The 24194-nt window shown below is 48.1% G+C and overlaps 1 protein-coding gene across 2 annotated transcripts in view; it reads left to right on the plus strand.

Moving 5' to 3' along the window:
• Positions 1 to 562: 562 nt before the first annotated feature.
• Positions 563 to 24194, plus strand: part of LOC147683579 (myosin light polypeptide 6-like) — a 37741-nt gene continuing 14109 nt past the window's right edge. Inside the window, exons 1-2 of one of the 2 annotated variants that reach the window (XM_086944876.1) lie at positions 563 to 677; positions 16960 to 17149. In XM_086944876.1, the coding sequence (XP_086801002.1) occupies positions 16972 to 17149 (178 nt within the window). In that variant the 5' untranslated portion in view covers positions 563 to 677; positions 16960 to 16971. The remainder of the gene's footprint in view (positions 678 to 16959; positions 17150 to 24194) is intronic. The other variant, XM_086944877.1, reaches the window with a different exon arrangement.

A 24194-nucleotide genomic window follows, 5' to 3' on the forward strand; every position in this document is an offset into this window, starting at 1 on the left:
CACGTCACCTGCACTCACCTGTCATGGGCGGTTTCACCTTCTCCTCTATAGTATCACAAGCACCAGGACGTTTTTTGCACTTATTCTCACCTCCTCATGACTGTGGGTAATGTACAAATGTATGGACTGAACTTTAGCTTTATCATGATTGTCAATGGTTTCACTGACATTTTAACCTTTGGCCATGCCGCCCTATTCCACCACTTGGTATGTTTACCTGGCAGTGACTGGGTTGTTAGCATGTTTTCAAAAGTGTATCACATATTCCTGCTTTGTATCTCTGATCTAGGCAATTAGTATCACATGATTATATTCATTATGGCACTTGCCGATACTTTTTGCAATATGAAGCCCGTTTTGTCCAACACGTCATTGAGTGTGATTTACATATATTTTTTGCAGCACCAGTGTATGATTAACGTGCAGGACTGTCAGCATTATTGAACTTTGCCATGGTTGTTTCGCAAAACTTTATTGACACTATTGGCTGGAGATACTACTCCCGATGCGGGAACCTTGACAGGGGCCGTGACTGTTTATTTGCCGATCACGTGATTTTTGTGACGACATGATTCTCGCTATGCCAGCTATTATGACTGCCGGTTTTATTACGCGTTTACTGGGCATTCGAGGTATACAACATATGCATTGAAACATGATCAACCACCAGTACACAGGTATTTGACCTTACGGTTGAGTGAGGATGTGGCGCAGCAATCGGGTGTATTTTTACTTTCAGTATGTACTGCGCTATACCACGTTTGAAATATTCATTGTAATGCTTTACACGTCGCCGATTTGCATTTTGCGTTTAAAACTGATATTTATGGCATTTTTAGGCTGCTACATGATGCATTATATGTACTGTCAGTCTCATTTTGATTTCCATGGGAAGTCCGTTTGTAAACTACAAAAATGAGGAGTGTCAGCTTCACAATCACGTGACCAAGCCACTTTGTGTGGTGAAACGTGTTGTGATTAAAACAGTTAGTCAAAAGGGGGAATCCCTGGAGTCGACTGGTCGACTGATAACTATTGGCCTTTCCTATTTGAGGAGAAAAGGTCACAGAATGCAATGGGTATTTAAACGGACATAAAAATAGGTTTCCACAAAGAAATAGAATCGTTAACAGTCTATATTTATTAAAATTACAATCAATTAAACAATAAAAAGCAAAGCAAATTCATACACTTTTTGCCATACAGTTTAAAATCCAAGGGAAAGGTACCTTGGAGGGATAAAAATAAATATTAAACAATGTTACACCAACACGATATTACAGTACACGATAAATAGGGACACAATCAAGGTATATTCACAGTAAATAGACAGCAAACTATACATAATCACAAAAACCCCTAGTACATATGTGGCCCACCAGATATCTATGCCACTGTATTTAACCAGATCCAATGGCCTGAAACAGTTTTGTTGTTATAAAGCTTTAGTGGAAAAATGAGATACCCATCTAAAGTTTTACCCGGCCCTGACTGGATTCTTTTAAACAAAAAAACAGTGCGTCGACGTGTTTCGGTGCTGTACAGTTGATTTTGTGGCACCTTCCTCAGGACTTCTTTTTTCTGGGGTTTCGGGGAACGGATGGTTACACCGTATCTGTAAATATATTAGGAGAGATGTACGAAATCAATTATCGTGCATAATACCTGTTTCTCTTTCTCTTTAGGGGTGGATTTCTAATTTATCAAATACCCATTATGACTTCCCCACTCTGTGTTTAACTACCATTGTTGTCTGACAATTCCTATTTTATGGCACTGATATAGTTAGTCAAAGAATACACATTTGGTCACTCTTGGTGTGTTGACCGGTACATCTAACAACTCAATTTTGTTTGCATTGTCCACTGCTGTTACTTTAGGACAATCCCATTTGCCATGAAACAATTGGGCAACTCGCACAACAATCCCTCCGAGTCTTTTTCAGTGTGGAAGACCTTTTGATTCAGGGGGGACTGTTACACCCAAGGATCCGAGGGAGGTAGGAAATATGAATTCTCACCCTTAGAGTCGTGTGGGGGACGTTCCAGGATGGGGTCTGTTTAAAATTTCACTTTGCTTCCGCAAATATTGTTCTTGAAGCCTTCTGTCAAATAACCAAATACTTCTATTAGGGATAAGATGGAATCTCCTGTACCCTACCAGCTAGGCGGGTCTCTGTGTTCACATAATTACCTCTCTCCTAAATTGGGAGCTCCTTGTCATGGGGTTCCTTTCTTTGAAGTTGTCAGGCGTTTGCTCAATTTTCGTGTATCTGTGGTATTAATGTACATCACATATTTTTACCTTACAGTTTCTTGAGTATACACCTAGATCTAATCAAAAAGCTTTATGGTGAGAGTGTCTTACCTCATATAATTTTAAAACGTTCTTTGAACGGGCATGCAATGTCGCTGGTCTATTCCAGAACTAGATATGTTCTGTTGAATAAAGACAAATGTGACACAGTCATTTGCTTCTTGTTTTTTAAATACTGCAAGATACTCTGCTCTTAACTCTGTTGTTGACCCTGGAGTTTAACTTGCGCCTCTCTTTTTTAATACTCTCTTATGTTTGCTGCTGTTATGCGCCCTCTCTTCTGATTGACACCCATAGTGCCCAAATTCCTATTTATTGCCCCTATTTTCTACTGTTGGGAGGAACCACGTCATTATTATTGTATTAGCTCTCCCTGTACAGCTGAGGTTTGAGTCTAAAACTTAAAGTCCCCACTTAGGACCAGGAATGAATTCAAAGAGTTATACCTCCTCTATGCCATTAGATGGTGTGGGGCTAAAGTTATCCCCTGTTTAAGCTACCTACAGGACATAATATCCTGTTGTTTTAAGTTATACTCTAAGTGGATTCCCCTACTTAAAGGGCATATGGGCTTGGTATACACTTACCAGAATAGCGCTGTGGTCGTGCTTCTGCCTCGTTCGTTCACTCGCTCTAGTGTGTGGTGTTTGGTGCATGTATTTATATCTGACCCTAATTGCTAAAGTGCTCGCACCTGTCAAAAGGAGCGCCGATATCGCGCTTCGGTAAACACCGCCAGCGTGGGCGCCATCTTTGAACGGTGTTGGAAGCCGCTTTTTATGCCATAAGATCTGCCTGTGTGCTGTTTGTTTATGTAAACACGTCACCCGAGATATATGTACATATGTCTTCCGATTGTTCAGGTAATATAAACCGCCGATGTGTATTTAAATTGCCGAAGCTCGCCAAATCGGTAATGGGTGCCGTATTATGGTACAGTTACACAACATAGAGTGAATTGCTCTCGTGTTCATTTCCGGTCTCGATTTATTATACATTAACCGAAGTAGTATCATCTTTGAACGGTGTTGGAAGCCGCTTTTTATGCCATAAGATCTGCCCGTGTGCTGTTTGTGTATGTAAACACGTCACCCGAGATATATGTACATATGTCTTCCGATTGTTCAGGTAATATAAACCGCCGATGTGTATTTAAATTGCCGAAGCTCGCCAAATCGGTAATGGGTGCCATATTATGGTACAGTTACATAACATAGAGTGAATTGCTCTCGTGTTCATTTCCGGTCTCGATTTATTATACATTAACCGAAGTAGTATCATCGTGGACAGTCTCGAGGGTCCAGGTCTCCCAATGAATATTATTATTTAGACCAATGGGCCGCCCCGATGTGTCCCCTAACTATGGGCGCCATCTTGGACTAGTGATTCATATGCATCTTTACAGCGCTTTTCGAATCAATTTTAAGTGCTCGTGAGTTGCAACTTCCCTATAGGTGATACCTTTGTCCTCAGTCACCCATGTGTACATACGGAAAGAGTCCCTCACTAATGTCAATGGTTCTGCCAGCTTTTTATATTCAGTCTGTAAACTTGTTAATTTCAGAGTTTGATTCTTTTGAGTGTAGGGCTATCTGCCTATGGTTCAGTTTGTTGGGTTGGAGTAGTAGAAAGGTGGTACATGGTGGGATCGGCTGCCTAAATGAGAGCCTCCCACTCTTCCCTAGAATTTAATCCTTTCCTGATGGTATTGAATTTAACCATATACCATTGTTCCTGTAGTTTTCGTCTCTTTGTACTATCTCCTGATCTTGTGAGTTCCCTAACTCTTTCCAGAATGACCCATCTGAGGTCCTTTATTGCGTGTCCATTTTCTTTCCAATGAGACACCAGAGGGGCATTTTCTTTGTTGTTATTTATCGCAGATTTGTGTTCCCCTATCCTTAGCCTCACTTCTCTGCCAGTTTCACCTATATATGCCTGGATGCACGGGCATAGGATCATATATATTACATTCTTTGTTTTACAGTTATTCAGGGTGGTGATTGTATGTGTGGTACCATTATGTGCCACTGTTTTAGTCACTATGCATAACTCGCAGATGCAGCAGTTTCCACACTTATTGTTACCTGTTGCTTTCTGTCCACTCAGGGTGGTTTGGGTCTCTATCCTGTCCTCTCTATAGGTATGCACAAGATTGGACCTCAGGTTCTTATTCTTCCTGTATGCATACAAGGGACGCTCCAGGGGAGTAACGTCTGGGTCATTGTTTAGGATTTTCCAATTGTGATTGATGATATTCTTGATTTGGTTGGCTATAACTGAGTGTTGGCTCACCATCACTATTTTGTCCTGCGTCTTCTTATTGTCTGTTTTTTTGATGAGACAATCCCTATTGTAGCATTGTGCTCTTTTGAGCGAGTGGTTAATCAGTTTTTTGGGATAACCTCGGTCCTTAAATTTCTTTTTCATTTCTTGGGCATGTTTGTGGAAATCTGCTAGATCCGTACAATTTCTTCTGAGCCGAAGAAACTCGCCAAATGGTATTGAGTCCTTCTGGCTCTTGGGATGGTAACTGGAGTAATGTAGGATTGTGTTCCTATCGGACTCCTTCTTATACAGTTCCACTTTCAGTTGTTGATCTTGGCTCTTAATACATATGTCCAGGAAATTGACCTTGGACCTGCTGTGCACTGCTGTAAATCTGAGGTTTGGATCCCCTAAGTTGAGCCAACTGAGGAATTCTTCTAATAGCTCTACGGTTCCCTGCCATATGAAAAATATATCATCAATGAAGCGAGCCCAATTTCGAATATTTTCAAAAAATGGACTCACATCATTGTATACGTGCCTGTTCTCAAATAGGCTCACGTATATACAGGCCAAGCTGGGCGCACATGTTGCGCCCATGCTGTACCCCTTCTTCTGGATATAGAGGTCTTTTTTGAAGAGGAAAATGTTGTTAAGTAGAACCATCGATACACATTGGACAATGAACTCTTTATTACCACCTCGTATGTCTGTCTCTTCCAGGAGGTTCCTAACTGCCACAATGGTGTCTTTTTGTGGTATGTTAGTGTAGAGTGACTCTACGTCGAGAGTCACCATCAGTTCATTTTCTTCATCGAAGGGGATCCCTTCCACTTTGGCTATCATATCCGCCGTGTCTCGGATATATGATTTTTGCTCAGCTACTAAGGGCTTAAGGAATCTGTCCGCGTATTGACTTAAGGGTTCCAACAAAGAATCGATCGACGCCACTATTGGTCTAAGGGGGGGGGGGTCATTAAGACTCTTGTGGACCTTGGGTAGTCCGTAGAATGCGGGGATTTTTGGGTTAGTATTATTGAGAAATTTCCACTCCTCCGCAGTAATTTTATTCTCCTCTAGGGCTTTGTGGAGTAATGTCTCTACATCTTTTTTCAGTTTGTTTAGTCTTGATTGAGAAACTCTCTAGTAGTGCAGTTCGTTGGTAAGGAGGGTGAGTGCTCTCTGATCGTAGTCAGATGTGTCAAAATCTACTACTCCTCCCCCCTTATCAGCGGGTTTTATTGTTATACTGCTGTCCTCGGACAGGGATTTGATGGCCTCTCTCTGATCTTTACTGATGTTATGCTGTTGGAAGTGCTTTTTCTCTAGTAGGAGACCTATTTCTATTTTTACAATTGATTCAAAGATCTCCAAGTTCTTATCGACCATTCCTAAACTCGGGGTAAAGGTTGATTTCGTTCTCAGACCCGAATCTTGGGGTTGCTCTCTAACAGGTCTGTCCTCAAAAAACCGGCGTAGGCGTATTTTACGAAAAAAGGCCCTCAGGTCCTTTTCCAATTGGAATTTGTTGATGCCTGTAGTTGGAACAAAATTGAAACCCATCCCTAACACTTGCTTTTCAGTGTATGTAAGTGTTCTGTTGGAGAGATTTATGATGGGTGTCCTATCTAATGCCAATAGACTTTGTTCCTGGTTCTCTTGTATTCTTGAGGGGCCGGGGTCTGTTGGTACTCCTGGTCCTGTTCTCTGGGGGCTGGTCTCCTCGGGTATTGGCCTCTCCCTCTGCCCCGAAAATTCCCTCTGCTTTTCTGTGGGCGCTGATCTAAAAAAGGGGTTTCATATTCCCTATTCTGTCCCGTATAATCTCCGTCTTCTCTGCACAGTTCCTCTTCCTCTATGCTGCTCTCCGATGTACCTGAGAAGTGTACATGTCTTGGTTTCCTAGGCTGGAATCTTGTTTGAAATCTAGGTTTGGGTCCCTCATTCCTGTTGTACTCAGCCTTATCTGTGTAATAATCTTTCCTCAGAAATGGATAAACCACCTCCTGACTGAATTTGTTTATGTCCTTTCTAAGTTTTTGAGTTTTCCTGTTGGTCAAGTATTCACAGTATCCCTTCATATCTTGATTTATCTCTTCTAACCTTTTTTTTGCATCCTCTACAACATTACTGTCTAATAAGACCTTCTCCAATTCCTCCATCTCTTTTATTTCTATCAGAACAGTAGCTTGTGCGGTTTCGATAATGAGCAGCATCAGATCCCTGCTACATCTATTGCAAATGAAAGTCCATGTTTCCAGGAACTTTGGATTGTCTACAAATAACCCTGGTTCATTGCGTATTTGGAGACCTATCGGTATCTTCCCTGCCCTCACATACTGTGTCATGAAATCGGCATGCAGTTCTGTTCTAATGATCTTAAAACATCCATTAACAGTTCCTTGGATCTTCTGTGTCCTTTTTCCTGAGAGCGCGCTGGATATATTGAAATTTGGAATACTTAACAGCCGGTTATCTCCTCCAGCATGTGCGCCACTCTTCATGGGTCCTGAGAGGTCCAATAGGAGTAACTTTGTTTATATATGGAAAGGTTTCCGACAAGAAACGGGCTCCACTCCTCTCGGGTCGGTACAAGTTCCGGGTGCCGGTGTTCCATAATCCACCGCCCCCCATGTGGCAGTGGACCCCCCCATCGTTGTGCGCATGCGCACTAATGGTGCGCATGCGCATATTCATTTTCATGACGTTTCATGACGTCTCACTACCCCGCCCATCAGGGACTGTATCCCCTGTTCGCACATTTACGTAAGTGTGGGTGGGGCCAGTTGTTCTACGTTGCCATGTGTAAACACTTCATTCATTGGCTCATCAACTGCTAGTCAGCACGCTCTCTTTAGACGACAGCCGAACTTGTGAGGGTTGGAGCTGTGAGTGAGGCGCCGCGCGAGCGAGCGCGGGGGAAGGTGCTGGCACTCCATGATACTGCGCCTCACCCCTCGGGTACCTGGGCACCGGGCTATGGCAGCCAAGAGAGCGAATCACCAGGGGCAGCGTGTGGCCTGGGGTGGCGCGGGCGTCCCTATCCTCTTTCTATACAATTGGTCCGCCGGGGAGAAGGCTCCAGTGTCGCCCCAATATGCAGCGCAGCGGCAGCTGCCCTGAGCGTGTGGCCTGGGGTGGCGCGGGCGTCCCTATCCTCACGCTGGGGAGAAGGCTCCAGTGTGTCCCAATCGCCATCCCCCGACCTGTGTCTCCTACTCGGGGGATGCCGCCGTCGTTCAATCTGCAGACTGCGCCTGGGGCGGGGGACCTGCTGTCCGACCCCGAAGCATGCCTGGCTCGAGGTGCGGGGCGGGCGGAGCAGTGGTGGCTGCTCTGGAGGGCGATTTAAGGGTGGGGTGGGAGGCGCTACCGTGCACCCTCCTGTAAAGATGAGGCCCGCAATCGGAAGTATCAAGTTTTCAAGATTAATTAAAATAGACACGTTTTCTATTGTTTTACAAACTTAGCACACAACGTTACCGGTGTCGTGTTTTACCACATTAATAGACTAACACTGTGTTGTAACTTACTAGTTGGTTTCTCCCACCTGCTGTTTTCCCCCCTCCCTCCTTTTCCCCCTTGGTTCTGCCCGAGATGTCAACCGAAGGCAGCATTGGAATGTTGACGACACGACCTGCCGTCCAGCTGGGAGCACATGTGGTTTATGACTTAATAAAACCCTTTGAACTTCCTTAATGTGTGGTGCGTTCTTACTACACTTTTTGGCGACGACGGAGAAGGAGCTGAGCCAGGGTCAGTGTTGTGCATCCCCCCTGGAGCAGATGATGCTGGACGGATGAGAAATAAACGTAGTATAACTTACCCTTGAAGAAGAATATTTCGACATCAGGAGCGCCGATATGAAGTGAATTCCAGCGCTGTATTGGACAACTCACCACCATCTGACGAACATTGTGGTGGCAGCGACCCTACGAGGCGAACTACAGACTCGTCCATTTCCACAGTGAGGGAGACGTGTATGGCAGAGTGCAAGCACTGGCTGTGAGAACCTCATCGCTGGGACGAGGATCGATGGAGTGCGGGGAGCGGTTCTGGACGCGTTTCCATGGAGGTTTAGTGGTGTCAGAAAGTGAAGGTAATTGCAGGCGCTGGGAGCAGGAGAGGAACAGCGGCTGCTGTCTGTGCCGATGAATCAAGCGTGAGTCGTGTGAGCGGCACCTGAGAGGCGCGAGTGAGTTTCCTCAGACGTAGGTTCGGCACCTACACGAGACTGTGCCACATCAGAGGGGCCTTTTGACTCTGTCTCCACACGTCGTTGAGGGGGTACAGCGCAACCACCGTTGCATCGTGTGGAACTGTGTGGTGTTCGGAGGGGCTCCTTCAGGGATCTGACGATTACCACAGGAAGTTCCCGCCAAGAGCGAACGTATGAAGAGAAAACAAAGAGACAGAAAGAGGACTTGCACAGTTTCCTCAGTCAGATGAAGTGAAGTTTTTCGTGATGTCGATTTAAGCATTCTGTTGATCTGTGTGGGGCGGGTGGAGGTAATGCTAATTCATTAAAGTGACACGCCGCAGCACAGGAAATTTTACTAGTGGGCAAAAGTATTGAAGCACTCCACCCTTTAAGCTCGTGTTTAGGACTACCCTTCTCAGCAGTGCAAAGGTACAAAGGTTACTGTTAATGGCCATGGCGGGTGCAGGAATGAGCCAGCCCCCACCCTTTCTAAATGAACTGGGGGGGCCGGATATACCCTGGAAAAGATGGGAAGGGATATTTAAGTCCTATCTCATAGCAATTGGGGGTGGTAATTATAACAGTGTGAGGAAGCAACATATTTTGTTGCATAACTTGGGCATACATGGGAGAAAAGTGTTTGAAGACATAACGGGCAGGCAAGTAGATGACGAGCAACAAGAGGTAGAAGGGGTAAATGTCTTTGAGTATACATTAATGAAATTGGAAGAACATTTTAAAATTAAACTCAATGTAGTGTTGGAAAGGCACAAATTCTACAAGAGGGCACAGAAGAAAGATGAAAAAGGTCACATATTATGTAGCGGTCCTGAGAGGCCTATCTGCAACGTGTGAATTTGGGGCATTGACTGACTCCATGATAAGAGACCAGATTGTTAGGTGCACGAATGACTCAAGGATACAAGTGGAACTCCTTACTAGGAATCCTGACCTGGAAGAGGCGCTGAGCATAGCCAAAGGGTTAGAGCACACTGCTTTGTGCATGAAAGAGATGAGAATACACGAAGGAGCTATAAGGGAAAAAAATGAGAGCAAAGGGGCACATGAAGGGGAGACTGTTTGTAAAGTAGGGGACAAGGCAAAGGTCAATCAGCGCAGCAATCCACAGGGATTATTTTGTTACAAATGTGGTAGCCCTAATCATCTAGCAAACAACTGGAAGTGTCCAGCCAGAGATGTATTGTGTAGAAAATGCAACAAAAGGGGGCGTTTTTCCAAGGTGTGTAAGAATTTCAACCAAAAAGTACATATGGTGGATAATGTTGAAATGGAGGATGGGGGAGAGAAAACCTTCATTTTCCAGGTGGGAGATGATGAGGAAAATGAGTCTAATGATTATCCCAAGTGCGAAATTACTTTGGATGGAAAAAAAATTGATGTTTATGCGGATTCATGCTCTCCTTACACGCTTATAGAAAAAAGGGAGTTTGATGAGAAATTTGCTGGACATGGGGTGGAGCTAGAGAAAGCAGACATAAATCCGGTAGGGTACTTCAAGGAAAGAATACCACTAGCGGGAATGACAAAAATGAGAATTACTTTTAAAGATAGGCACACAGTAGGGAAAGTGTATGTAACCACGAGAGGTTCAAATCTCCTGGGTTGGAAGCATCAGAAGGAACTAGGAATCAAGCTAGATCCCAATAACAAGGAGCAAGTGCTGTTAGTAGAGCCCCCCAGTATTGCGGAAGATCTCACTCAGGAGTTTAAGGTGTTTTTTAGCAAAAAACTGGGTATGCTAAAGAACTATATGCACAGAATACAGCTAAAGGAGGGGGCAGTACCAGTCATACATAAAACACGTTCTATTCCTCTGCGTATGAAAGAACCATTGAAAAACGAGTTGGACAAATTGGTCAGCCAAGGGGTAATCAAGGAGATAGAGACTTCTGCTTGGTTGGCTCCGGTCGTTCCCACAACCAAGGATGGAGGAAAGAATATAAGGCTGTGCGTAGACCTGAGAGACTTGAACGCAAATATTCTGATTGACCGGTACCCCCTCCTGAGAATTGGAGAGATGTTGAGCACCATACAAGGGGCCAAATTGTTTTAGTGTGTTGGATTTGTCCTCGGCCTACTATCAGATAGAGCTGCACCCCGAGTCGCAGTCTCTGACAGCGTTCACAACTGCTTTTGGCAACTTCAAATTTCTAAGGATGCCTTTTGGTTTGGCGTCGGCGGCGGCGGCCTTCCAGCGTGTGATGCAGCACATCCTCAGAGAATGCAGAAAAACAATGTGCTTCCAGGATGACATCCTTATCTATGGGTCAAGTGAAGAGGATCATAGCGAGAACTTAAAAGGAGTGCTAAAGAGGCTGATGGAAGTGGGGTTCACCACCAGGTTGAGCAAATGCAAATTTGGGGTGAGCTCAGTGGATTACCTGGGCCATACCATTTCCGAAGAAGGGATAAAACCTAAATGTGATTTGGTCAACGCCGTCAGAGATGCACCAACACCAGCTAACAGGGAGGATTTGGTGTCATTTCTGGGCCTGGCAGAGTACATGGCGAAATTCATTAAAGATTTCGCCACCAGAACTTATTCATTGAGAGAACTAGTGAAGAAAGACAGCATTTTCAAATGGGGTGAGAATCAAGAAATGGCATTCAGAGATATAAAAAATGCGATCATACAGGCACCCTTTACTGGTAAATTTGATCAAGGAAAAGAGATAATAATTACCACAGATGCCAGCAACCGGGGAATAGGCGCAACTTTATAGCAAAGAGAAGAGAAGCAGGTAAAGGTGGTCGCTTTTGCATCCAGAACACTTACTTCCCCAGAAGCTAACTATTCTACAGTGGAGAAGGAGGCACTTGCTGTTTATTGGGCCATCAAACACTTCAAGTTCTACGTGTGGGGAGTACCATTCGAGGTGCAAACGGACCACAAACCATTGGTGCCTCTGTTCACAAAGAAGAACATGGAGGAAATGACCCCGCGCATCGCTAAGTGGGTCTTGGGCCTACAGGGATATAATTTTAGAGCGGTATACATACCAGGACAACAGAACAGAGTGGCGGATTTTCTTTCAAGGTCTCCGGTTCACAGCGGAAAAGAGGATGAAAAGGTGGAGGACACCATCTTGGAGATAAGTGTAACAGCTGTTACGAAAGAAGATTGGGAAAAGCATATGGAAAAGGATGCAACATTGAAAAAAGTGAAGGGGTACATCTGCTCTGGGTGGCCACAAAAAATGCAAAGAGGTGGAAGGTGAAATCCAACCGTATTGGAATGTAAGGGATGATCTGTCACTGGAAGCGAACTTTGTCATGAAGTCAGGAAAACTTGTTCCACCGGGAGGATTGAGACAGCACGTTATCACCTTGGCGCATGAAGGCCATCTGGGCAGAAGCCTATGCAAGTCAAGAATAAGAGCAGACTATTTGTTCCCGGAGATGAACCGAGAAATAGAGGAGAAGGTACGAGATTGTTACGCTTGCAGCATCAGTGACAAGTCCAAAGTATCCAGGCATTCTCCCTTGATTCCAGTGGAAGTACCTTTGGCACCGTGGGAAAAATTGGGCTTTGACATAACGGGACCCATTCATGGAAGAGGCTCACAAGATTGGTACCTATTGGTATTGATAGACTATTATTCCAACTGGATAACTCACAAGTTTGTAGTGAACATCAACACAAAGTCATTGATACGATTCCTAAAAGAGGTGTTCTCGAGGGAGGGCATTCCAGCAACGTTAATAACGGACAATGGGGTCCAACTGATCTCAGATGAAATGAGAGAATTTCTAAAAGACTGTTCTATCTCCCATATCCGCACGCCGTTGTACTGTCCCAAAGAAAATGGCAAAGTAGAAAGGGCGAACCGCTTGCTGAAGGAGAGTATCAAGCTGGCCAGCAAGTCGGGGAAAAACATGGAAGATGCTGTAATGGAAACCTTATGGGCCTACCATACCACCCCCAACACCACCACAGGACACTCACCGTTCGAGCTGTAGAGAGGAAGAAAGGCGGGATCAAAGTTGTCCCCTCAGTGGATGGGGAGAGAAAGTCATTGTGAGGTAGATCCGGAGGATATGAGAAAGAGAATTGAAGACAAGCAATGCAAATACAAAGAGTGGTATGACAGGAGGTGGGGTGCAAAAGAAAAGAATCTCAACAGCGGACAGATGGTGTACATCAGGAGGCCGGACAGGATGGGAAAAAAGGAAGACAGGTTCTACGCCCCAGAGAGGATAAGGGAGGTCAAGAGCAATGTGGTAGTTATGCAGGACGGAAAAGTGTGGAGCCAAGACAGGGTTGTCACAGTCAATACTAAGAGAGATCTGGTTAATGAGGGGATAGCAGAGTCAGGAGATAGAGGGCAAGAACGAGGGCTGAGAAGAGAAAGTCACAGGAAAAGAACCACCCCGTCCTGGCATGGGCAGTATAGCATGAGGTAACGCACTTTGGGTCCTGAGGGTGAACCAGGTATCAGTTACCTAGGCCCTGACCTAGAAAAGAGTCTGCAATGCGGACCACAAGTATAGGATGATTTACTGTTCCCCCCTGTTCCCACTCCTGCCTTCCCTATTCCCCAGGGAGGAAGATGTGTTGTAACTTACTGGTTGGTTTCTCCCACCTGCTGTTTTCCCCCCTCCCTCCTTTTCCCCCTTGGTTCTGCCCGAGCTGTCAACCGAAGGCAGCATTGGAATGTTGACGACGCGACCTGCCGTCCAGCTGGGAGCACATGTGGTTTATGACTTAATAAAACCCTTTGAACTTCTTTAATGTGTGGTGCGTTCTTACTACACACTGCATGTCCCACTATTGGAAATATAAATTATTCGTCTGCTAGACCCCTTATACTTTAACTGATGCTTAAGCCCAGAGCATCTTTACAACTAAACAACGTCATTCTTAAAATTGTATAAAGTGTGCGTCATGTATACTTACTATTAACAGTTTGTTTGGTAATGCACTAACCCGTGCAGAAGAAGTCAGTGTGACCATTACACTGGAAAAAGAAGTCAGAGGTTTATTATGAAGGAAAGCCTTATCACCTGTTCTAGATCTAAAGGGCTGATCCCACAAACAAAATCCACTTTTGTTTCACTACCCTACACAGCCACACACACTTTGATTCCATTACTGTGCAAACTGTACTATTGCAGCTTCCCTTTGTCGATCTAGACATTCATTTTAAATATCAACTTTAAAAACACTGAATTTAGTGAACTCCACGTTACTACCAAGCGGTAGCCGGTGACCTGCACGGACAGGTGTATGGTTGATATGAAGGTTGGAGTCCTGCAGCTCCCACCATAGCCATGGTACAGTCCCTTCCTCTGCAGGGCCCCAGGTCTGCAGATCCCATCGTGGCCCTGGTACAGTCCCTTCCTCTTCAGGGCCCAGGGCTGGAGAGTCCTGTGGCTCCCATCGTGGCCCTGGTGCAGTCCCTTACTCTGCAGGGCCCCCTGGTCTGGAGCCCTGAAGCTCCCATCGTGGCCCTGGTACAGTCCCTTCCTCTGCAGGGCCCCAAGGTCTGGAGAGTCCTGCAGCTCCCACCAAGGCCCTGGTACAGTCCCTATCTCTGCAGGACCCCCAGGTCTGGAGATCCTGCAGCTCCCACAATGGCCCTGGTACAGTCCTTACCTCTGCAGGGCCCCCATGGCTGGAGAGTCCTGTAGCTCCCACCGTTGTTCTGCAACAGTCCCTGTCTCTGCAGGACCCCCAGGTCTGGAGTGTCCTGCAGCTCCCACCCACTCTACCGTCCTCACTCTACCGCCCTCACTCACTCTACCTCCCTGACTCACTCTATCTATCGCCCTCTCTATCTATCTATCACCCTCCCTTACTCTATCGCCCTCCCTTACTCTATCGCCCTGCCTCTCTATCGCCCTCCCTTTCTATCTATCTCCCTCCCTTACTCTATCGCCCTCCCTCCCTCCCTCTATCTATTGCCCCCCTCCCTCTCTATCTATTTCCCCCCTTACTCTATCACCCTCCCTTACTCTCTATCTATCGCCCTCCCTCTATCTATCGCCCTCCCTCTATCTAGCTATCTATCGCCCTCCCTCTATCTATCGCCCTCCCTCTCTCTATCGCCCTCCCTCTCTATCTATCTATCACCCTCCCTTACTCTATTGCCCTCCCTTACTCTATCGCCCTCCCTCTATCTATCTATCGCCCTCCCTCTATCTATCGCCCTCCCTCTATCTATCTATCGCCCTCCCTCCCTCTATCTCTTGCACTCCCTCAATCTATCTATTGCACTCCCTCTATCTATCGCACTCCCTCTATCTATTGCACTCCCTCTATCTATTGCACTCCCTCTATCTATCTATCGCCCTCCCTCTCTCTATCTATCGCCCTCCCTCTATCTATCGCCCTCCCTCTATCTATCTATCGCCCTCCCTCTATCTATCGCCCTCCCTTACTCTATCGCCCTCCCTCACTATCTATCTATCGCCCTCCCTTACTCTATCGCCCTCCCTTACTCTATCGCCCTCCCTCTATCTATCTATCACCCTCCCTCTATCTATCTATCGCCCTCCCTCTATCTATCTATCTATCGCCCTCCCTCCCTCTATCTATCGCCCTCCCTCCCTCTATCTATTGCCCTCCCTCCCTCCATCTCTGGCACTCCCTCAATCTATCTATCGCACTCCCTCTATCTATCGCACACCCTCTATCTATCTATCGCACTCCCTCTATCTATCGCACTCCCTCTATCTATCGCACTCCCTCTATCTATCTATTGCCCTCCCTCTCTCTATCTATCGCCCTTCCTCTCTCTATCTAGCTCCCTCCCTCTCTCTATCTATCGCCCTCCCTCTCTCTATCTATCGCCCTCTCTCTATCTATCGCCCTCTCTCTATCTATCGCCCTCCCTCTTAGTCTCTCTATCTATCGCACTCCCTCTATCTATCGCACTCCCTCTATCTATCGCCCTCCCTCTCTCTATCTATCGCCCTCCCTCTCTCTATCTATCGCCCTCCCTCTCTCTATCTATCGCCCTCCCTCTTAGTCTCTCTATCTGTCGCACTCCCTCTATCTATCGCTCTCCCTCTATCTATCGCACTCCCTCTATCGCACTCCCTCAATCTATCGCACTCCCTCTATCGCCCTCCTTCACTCTATCTATCTATCGCCCTCCCTCTCTATCTATCTATCGCCCTCCCTCTCTATCTATCTATCGCCCTCCCTCTCTATCTATCTATCGTCCTCCCTCTCTATCTATCTATCGCCCTCCCTCTATCTATCTATCTGTCTATCTATCTGTCTATCTATCTATCGCCCTCCCTTACTCTATTTCCCTCCCTTACTCTATTGCCCTGCCTCTCTATCTATCTATCGCCCTCGCTCTATCTATCGCCCTCACTCTATCTATCGCCCTCCCTTACTCTATCGCCCTCCCTTACTCTATCGCCCTCCCTTACTCTATCGCCCTCCCTTCCTCTCTATCGCCCTCCCTTCCTCTCTATCGCCCTCCCTTCCTCTCTATTGCCCTCCCTTACTCTATCGCCCTCCTTCCCTTTCTTATCTATCGCCCTCACTCTATCGCCTTCCCTCCCTCTATCTATCGCCCTCCCTCTATTTATCGCCCTGTTCTCTTCTCTTCTCACGTGCTGATCTGCTGCTCTCTTCCTCCCTGCCTCTTTCTCTAACTCCCTGTTCTCTTGTCTTCTCACGTGCTGAACTGCTGCTCTCTTCCACCCCGCCTCCTTCTCTAACTCCCTGTTCTCTTCTCTTCTCACATGCTGATCTGCTGCTCTCTTCCACCCCACCTCCTTCTTTAACTCCCTGTTCTCTTTTACTGTGCTGATCTGCTGTTCTTTCACCCCGCCTCCTTCTCTAACTCCCTGTTCTCTCACACACAACCACACCACACACAACCAAACCACACGCGCAACCAGACCCAACCACACACATGTTTATAAGCATTTTATCTTCTTTATTTCTCAACTCACTAATGCAAATGAAAACCTGTACAGCAGTGTCCTTACTGCAGTTTTCAGAATTGTAGCCAAGAAGTATCTACACCTACCAGAATGGCAACAACTGCTGCTTAGCCTACGAATTCCTTGACCACCCAACATTGGTTCTTGGATTATGCCTGCCATTATTATAAAACTGTTAACACATTTTTGCACACCATGTAACTTGCCTTATCTGCATACTCTGCTAATTTTATGTTATCAATTTGCAGGATTATGGCGGTATGAAGAGACCTGGAATTGTTGTCGACTACCAGACAAGTCTGGTATTTGGTGGGCCTGCTGGAAGGTGGATGAAAAGAAAGATGATGCAATCCCTTAATAAACCCATTGGAGGGGCATTTGTCGGCAAAAAACCTAAATTGAGAAAACCTGGATCAAATGGCAATGCGGTCAAAAAAGGTATGTTTCTAGATAGACAGCTTATGTTTTTTAGGTTTCGCCTGGCGATCCGCTGCACAGCAGCGTTCACGCAGGCGAAAACGTTTGTTTAGCAGTATGGGTGCTTTGTCCCGCCTGCTCTTCCATTGGCTAGCTCCATAAATGGAGGCTAGCCATTGGAAGGGACATCTGTCTGTTATTGCCCTCCCTCTATCTATCGCCCTCCTATCTATCTATCGCCCTCCCTCTATCTATCCATCGCCCTCCCTCTATCTATCTATCGCCCTCTATCTATCGCCCTCTATCTATCTATCGCCCTCCCTCTATCTATCTATCGCCCTCCCTCCCTCTATCTATCGCCCTCCCTCTATCTATCTATCGCACTCCCTCTATCTATCTATCGCACTCCCTCTATCTATCTATCGCACTCCCTCTATCTATCGCACTCCCTCTATCTATCGCACTCCCTCTATCTATCGACCTCCCTCTCTATCTATCGCCCTCCCTCTCTATCTATCGCCCTCCCTCTCTATCTATCGCCCTCCCTCTATCCATCTATCTATCTATCTATCTATCTATCTATCTATCTATCTATCTATCTATCTATCTATCTATCTATCTATCTATCTATCTATCTATCTATCTATCTATCTATCTATCTATCTATCTATCTATCTATCTACCTATCACCCTCCCTTACTTTATTGCCCTCCCTCCCTCTCTATCTATCGCCCTCACTCTATCTATCGCCCTCCCTTACTTTATCGCCCTCCCTTACTCTATCGCCCTCCCTTACTCTATCGCCCTCCCTTCCTCTCTATCGCCCTCCCTTCCTCTCTATCGCCCTCCCTTACTCTATCGCCCTCCTTCCCTTCCTTATCTATCGCCCTCACTCTATCGCCTTCCCTCCCTCTATCTTTCGCCCTCCCTCTATCTATCGCCCTGTTCTCTTCTCTTCTCTCGTGCTGATCTGCTGCTCTCTTCCACCTTCTCTAACTCCCTGTTCTCTTGTCTTCTCACGGGCTGAACTGCTGCTCTCTTGCTCCCCGCCTCCTCCTCTAACTCCCTGTTCTCTTCTCTTCTCACGTGCTGATCTGCTGCTCTTTTCCACCCCACCTCCTTCTTTAACTCCCTGTTCTCTTTTACTGTGCTGATCTGCTGTTCTCTTTCACCCCGCCTCCTTCTCTAACTCCCTGTTCTCTCACACACAACTACACCACACACAACCACACCACACACAACCAAACCACACGCGTAACCAGACCCAACCACACACATGTTTATAAGCATTTTATCTTCTTTATTTCTCAAGCTCACTAATGCAAATGAAAACCTGTACAGCAGTGTCCTTACTGCAGTTTTCAGAATTGTAGCCAAGAAGTATCTACACCTACCAGAATGGCAACAACTGCTGCTTAGCCTACGAATTCCTTGACCACCCAACATTGGTTCTTGTATTATGCCTGCCATTATTATAAAACTGTTAACACATTTTTGCACACTATGTAACTTGCCTTATCTGCATACTCTCTGCTAATTTTATGTTATCAATTTGCAGGATTATGGCGGTATGCAGAGACCTGGAATTGTTTTTTTTTTTTTTTAATTTTTGAAAACCTTTATTTCACGAAAGCACACAGCTATTCAGCCTGACATCCCGGAGGCAAGGCAGCATAATAGACAGAGCATAATAGTGCAGTTCAGGTACAGCAGGAAATTACAGGTTTATTTTATATTTTATAACAGTGAAGAAACGCCAAACGGCGCTAAGAAGTGGCAATGGGAGGAGAATACAGCAAGGAGTATAAGGCCAGGAGGAGAAAGAGACCAGCATTTCAGAAGCACAGAAGAGTAGAGGATGGTAGGAGGGGGGAGAAGAAAGACAGGATTACTCAGGTATCGTATACAGTTGGTGTCCTAGGTCACAGTGACAGGTGCTCATCCAGTGAGGCAGGCTCAGGCGGTAAACACACATCACCCCGGTAAGAGTTCCAGGCACCCCACACCCTGTTCCATTTGTTGGGCTTACCCCTGGCAACATAGACAGTCTTCTCCCGGAGCATACACCAGTCCATATTGGCCTTCCACTGCACCACCAAGGGTGCCGTATTGGCCCCCCACTTTTGAGCGATGTCTCTCTTGGCCACCATGTTGCCCAGGGTCACCCACTGAGTTTGGGCTGTGTTGTGATCCGTCGGCTCCCAAATATTAAGGAGGCACCTACGGGCTTCCGCCACAATCCCCACACCCGACACTTCACTCATGACCCTGTGAATCCTCCTCCAGTAGGACATTCCCAGAGGATGTGCAAGAAGGTGGCGAGGGCACCACAGCCTCGACGACATAGGCCGTCGGGCGAGTAACCCATGTGTATTAGGCGGGGGCCAGTAATGTACACCCTGTGCAGGATTTTAAATTGGACCAAACAAAGCCGGGATGAGATGGCCACCTCCTTAGGGGAGGACACTGCACTCTGCCAGTCTTCCTCATCGATCTCCAGGCCACCGCCACCCACTGGTCACGTAGCCCAAGGAGGAGGTCAGTGCGAACATTAATTAATTTTTTATAGGACAGCGAGATTGCGCTATCTGGCATATGGCCATCCAGCACTCTGTCCTCCAGCGGTGAGCTTTCCGGGATGTCTTCCCCAGGGGTCATAGCAGAGAGCAAGGCGTGCCTCAGCTGCGCATATCGAAAGAACTCCGAGTCACCCAGCTGGTACTCAGTCTGTAGCTGGGGGAAGGTCTTAATAGTCCCTTTGGAAATCACGTCCTCCACCCTGGTGATGCCGATAAGGTCCCATTTGTCAAAGCCCTTGGTGTGCCATAGCCTGCCCAACATATCGGACTCATAGAGGGGAGTGAAACCGGTCAGTCTGCCCTGCCATCCCTGCACCTTGGTGATCGACTGCCGTCTTAGTGGGACCTGACATACGCCGATCCAGAGATCTGGAGTAAAGGGCGCGGTAGTAATTACCTCCACTCATGAGCCACCTGTCCATAGCGTAACCGGGGCTATTTACCGGCCCGTAAAACCCGTGATTGAGTGCCGCAAGCTGGGAGGCCCAATAGTATCTACGTACATCCGGCAGTGCTATGCCCCCGTCATACCACGGGAGCGTAAGCTTCGTGATCGCCACCCGAGGTCGGCCATCCCAGAGCAGGGCCCGCTGAAGACTCTCAACTTCTCGGAAATATTGGGCCGGTACCGGGTCTTGTGTGTTTTGTAGGACATACAGGAATCTGGGTAGGGACATCATTTTAAACAGGGCCGCTCGGCCAAGTAGGGAGAGCGGGAGCTTACGCCAACCCTCCACGTCGCGTCGAAGGCGTTGCAGTGGAGGGAGCAAGTTCTGGTCGTATCGAACCTTCGGGTTCCCAGAGATGTAGATCCCAAGGTACTTGAAGCCCTGTGTGGCCACCTGGATGTTGCAGCCTCTAGGGAGGCGCGGCGTGTCCCCTTTCAATACGTACAGGGAGGACTTGGCCCAATTGATAATCAGGCCAGAGTATCTCCCAAAGTGTTCAAGCACGTCGCAGGCGACGATGAGTGACTGGTATGGGGACGTCAGGTATAGGAGGATGTCGTCCGCATAGAGGGAGATACGGTCCTCAAAGTCCGGTGCCCAGGTGATACCATGGAGGTCGGGGTGGCAGCGCAGAGTGGCCGCCAAGGGCTCGAGAGCCAGGGCGAATAGTAGAGGCGACAGGGGACAGCCCTGTCTGGTACCCCTGTGGAGGACAAAGGTCGTCGACAGGCGACCATTCACAGATACATTAGCCATTGGGCTGGCATATAGGAGCTTCACCCAGCCGAGGAAGACCGGGCCAAAACCGAGCTTAGCTAACACCGCCCAGAGATAGTTCCACTCAATGGAGTCAAACGCCATGGTGGCGTCTAGAGACGCCAGCACGGCTGGCTCCGTGAGAGTATGCGCCCTAGCCAGGGCGCCGTGAAGTCGTCTCAGATTGAGGGCAGTGTTACGGTGTGGAATAAAGCCCGACTGGTCCGGATGCACCAGGTCGCCAATAATCCCAACCAGTCGGTTAGCCAACAATTTGGCGAGAACCTTTGGTTCGGTGTTCAGCAGGGAGATAGGCCGATATGAACGACACACGTCCCTTGGTTTACCGTCCTTGTGAATGACCACAATAGTGGCCACCCTCTGATCGAGTGGGAGGACGCCGGCGTCTCTCGCCTCTAGGAACATAGCACGAAGACGCGGGGAGATCACATCGGGCCGTATCTTGTAGAGCTCAGCCGGGATTCCATTGGGGCCCGGTGCCTTGCCAGATCTCAAGGAGCGGATCGCAAGAGACTTGGAATTGTTGTCGACTACCAGACAAGTCTGGTATTTGGTGGGCCTGCTGGAAGGTGGATGAAAAGAAAGATGATGCAATCGCTTAATAAACCCGTTGGAGGGGCGTTTGTTGGCAAAAAAACTAAATTGAGAAAACCTGGATCAAATGGCAATGCGGTCAAAAAAAGGTATGTTTCTAGATAGACAGCTTCTGTTTTTTAGGTTTCGCCTGGCGATCCGCTGCGCAGCAGCGTTCGCGCAGGCGAAAACTTTTGTTTAGCAGTATGGGTGCTTTGTCCCGCCTGCTCTTCCATTGGCTAGCTCCATAAATGGAGGCTAGCCATTGGAAGGGACATCTGTCTGTTATTGCCCGAGCAGATTCGTGGGCGTTCCTGTGATTTTTTTTTCTCTCTCCGCCATTTTTTGCCGCCACGAAGAGGTGGGCCCATTGTGGGTGTTTAATTTTTTTTTTTTGGCCAGATGTTTGCGGCCGCCATTTTTTTCATGGAGCTCGGGCGGGTGGGATGATTCGAGGTGGGTGACTGTTGAATGTCCCGGATTTACCCCAAGAAACGTGGAGCTCTCAAGAGATTGGCTCGTAAGGGAGAATGCGGTTCCAAGTCTAGCCGGTGCCGGTCAGCCGCCGCTGTGTGGCTGGCACCAGAGGGTAGGTCCGACGACAGGGTATGTGGGGTCCGGTTAAACAGTTTTCGTTTAGCTGGCACCGATGGGTGAGGTGCGCAGCCTGGGATGATGATGGGCTGGGTAGACCGGGTGTGTGCGCTGCTACTAGAGGGCGAAGTTCGAAGATTATGTCGCTGGCGGGCAGAGATGGGTCTGATGGCCAGGGTGCAGCTGGCATACGTCTGTAGCTTTCACTCGATTATTGTGTCCCCCTGCCTGCCATGCTCTCCTGCGCTCTTCTCCCTGGCAGGCTACGGCAGCCAGGGCAATGCCTCATTGTCTTTTGGGAGTGATTGGCAGGTTGGCGCTCTCTTGTAAACGCCAGGCGCGCCGCCCAGCGGCTGCTCTCTTGTTGAGTTCAGACGGAACCCGCCATTCCCTGTTCTGCCTGAACCTGGTGCCCAGAGCAGGCGCCCGTGGCCCGCCCGCGTCCATCCCCCCGAGGCCTGGGTCGAGGCTGCGCCGGTGGAGCCGCATTCCAGAGGAACCAGACCCGGCCGGGCCGGCTCCAAGCTCGGATTCCTTCAGAATGCAACTTCCGGTTGGGCGAAGTTTGTTGTGATGGAGCGGAGCAGCCAGGTGTTGTAATTACTCAGTGAGTGTTTGTCTGTCGGAGGCGTCCTGAGCCGGGATATGCCGGACGGAGAGCTCACCCCCTCGCTGTCACCCCTCCGGCTCACGAACAGGTGGGCGCAGGAATATTTTGTAATACTGGGCGGGTGAGATGCGGAGTCGTGCTGGATGAGAGCGAGGTTTAGACGAACGAGTGGCTGGGATGAACCTGAATCTCTCACCCTGCACTGGACCTCGACACCCGTCACTCACACTGGACCCCGGCACCTGTCACTTACACTGGACCCGAGCGCCCCTCATTCACCCCTGCACTCGTTATCCACCCCCGCACTCGTTATGCACCCCCGCACTCGTTATGCACCCCCGCACACGTTATGCACCCCGCACACATTATTCACCCCCGCACTGGTCCTCGGCACCAGTCATTCACCCCTACACTGGACATTGCCATCACCACAGGACCTCTGCAGGAATCACTAACAACTACACCGTGTCTGCCTCCCGCCACTAAACACTGGATCTGAACACCCCCACTCACCCCTAGATCTGAGCACCTGCTACTCACCTCTGGACCGGAGCACCCGCCACTCACCCCTGGACCAGAACACCAACCACTTACCCCTGGACCAGAGCACCCGCCACTCACCCCTGGATCTGAGCACCCACCACTCATCCGTGGACCAGAGCACCCCCTACTCACCCCTAGATCTGAGCACCCCCTACTCACCCCTGGACCAGAGCACCCGCCACTCGTCCCTGGACCAGAGCACCTGCCTCTCACCCCTGGACCAGAGTACCCCTACTCACCCCTAGATCTGAGCACCCGCTACTCACCCCTGGACCAGAGCACCCGCCGCTCACCCCTGGACCAGAGCACCCGCCACTCACCCCTGGACCAGAACACCCTTCACTCACCCCTGGACCAGAGCACCCGCCACTCACCCCTGGACCTGAGCACCCGCCACTCACCCCTGGACCAGAGCACCCGCCACTCACCCCTGGACCAGAGCACCCGCCACTCACCCCTGTGTGGTATTCAAATAAAAGCAGTAAGAGACTGACACAGAATTCTGAAATATCAAAGGACAGTTTATTACATTCATATGAGGTGAGGCTGCGTCGCCCAAAAGCCATGGCAAATGAATGAGGCAGTCTGAGGAATTCAGAAGGCTGATGCCTTATATACATTTCAGACTTACACAGTAAGCATACATGAAAAGGGGCAGTCTTGGCTCCTGTGAGCACACAAAGAATACCTAATATGTACATGTAGAACCAAGTGGGAGGAGCTAACAGTTTCAGAACGTAGTGAACACATTCCTATGTAAAACTAATCAGTAACAGATGCAGACTCTGCCAGGCAGTTCTGAGCATGCGTTAAAGTGGAGGAGGCTAAATATATCCTGTTACTAGGCAGACTTCAGGCGCAGCTAAAAGGAAGGTAGGACAAAGCACATAGTGAGCACATGGCAGCACATGGTAGCCAAGATGGCCTCCAGAAACTAAAAT

Source organism: Lissotriton vulgaris, chromosome 11 (assembly GCF_964263255.1).
Source record: "Lissotriton vulgaris chromosome 11, aLisVul1.2, whole genome shotgun sequence".
NCBI lineage: Eukaryota > Metazoa > Chordata > Amphibia > Caudata > Salamandridae > Lissotriton > Lissotriton vulgaris.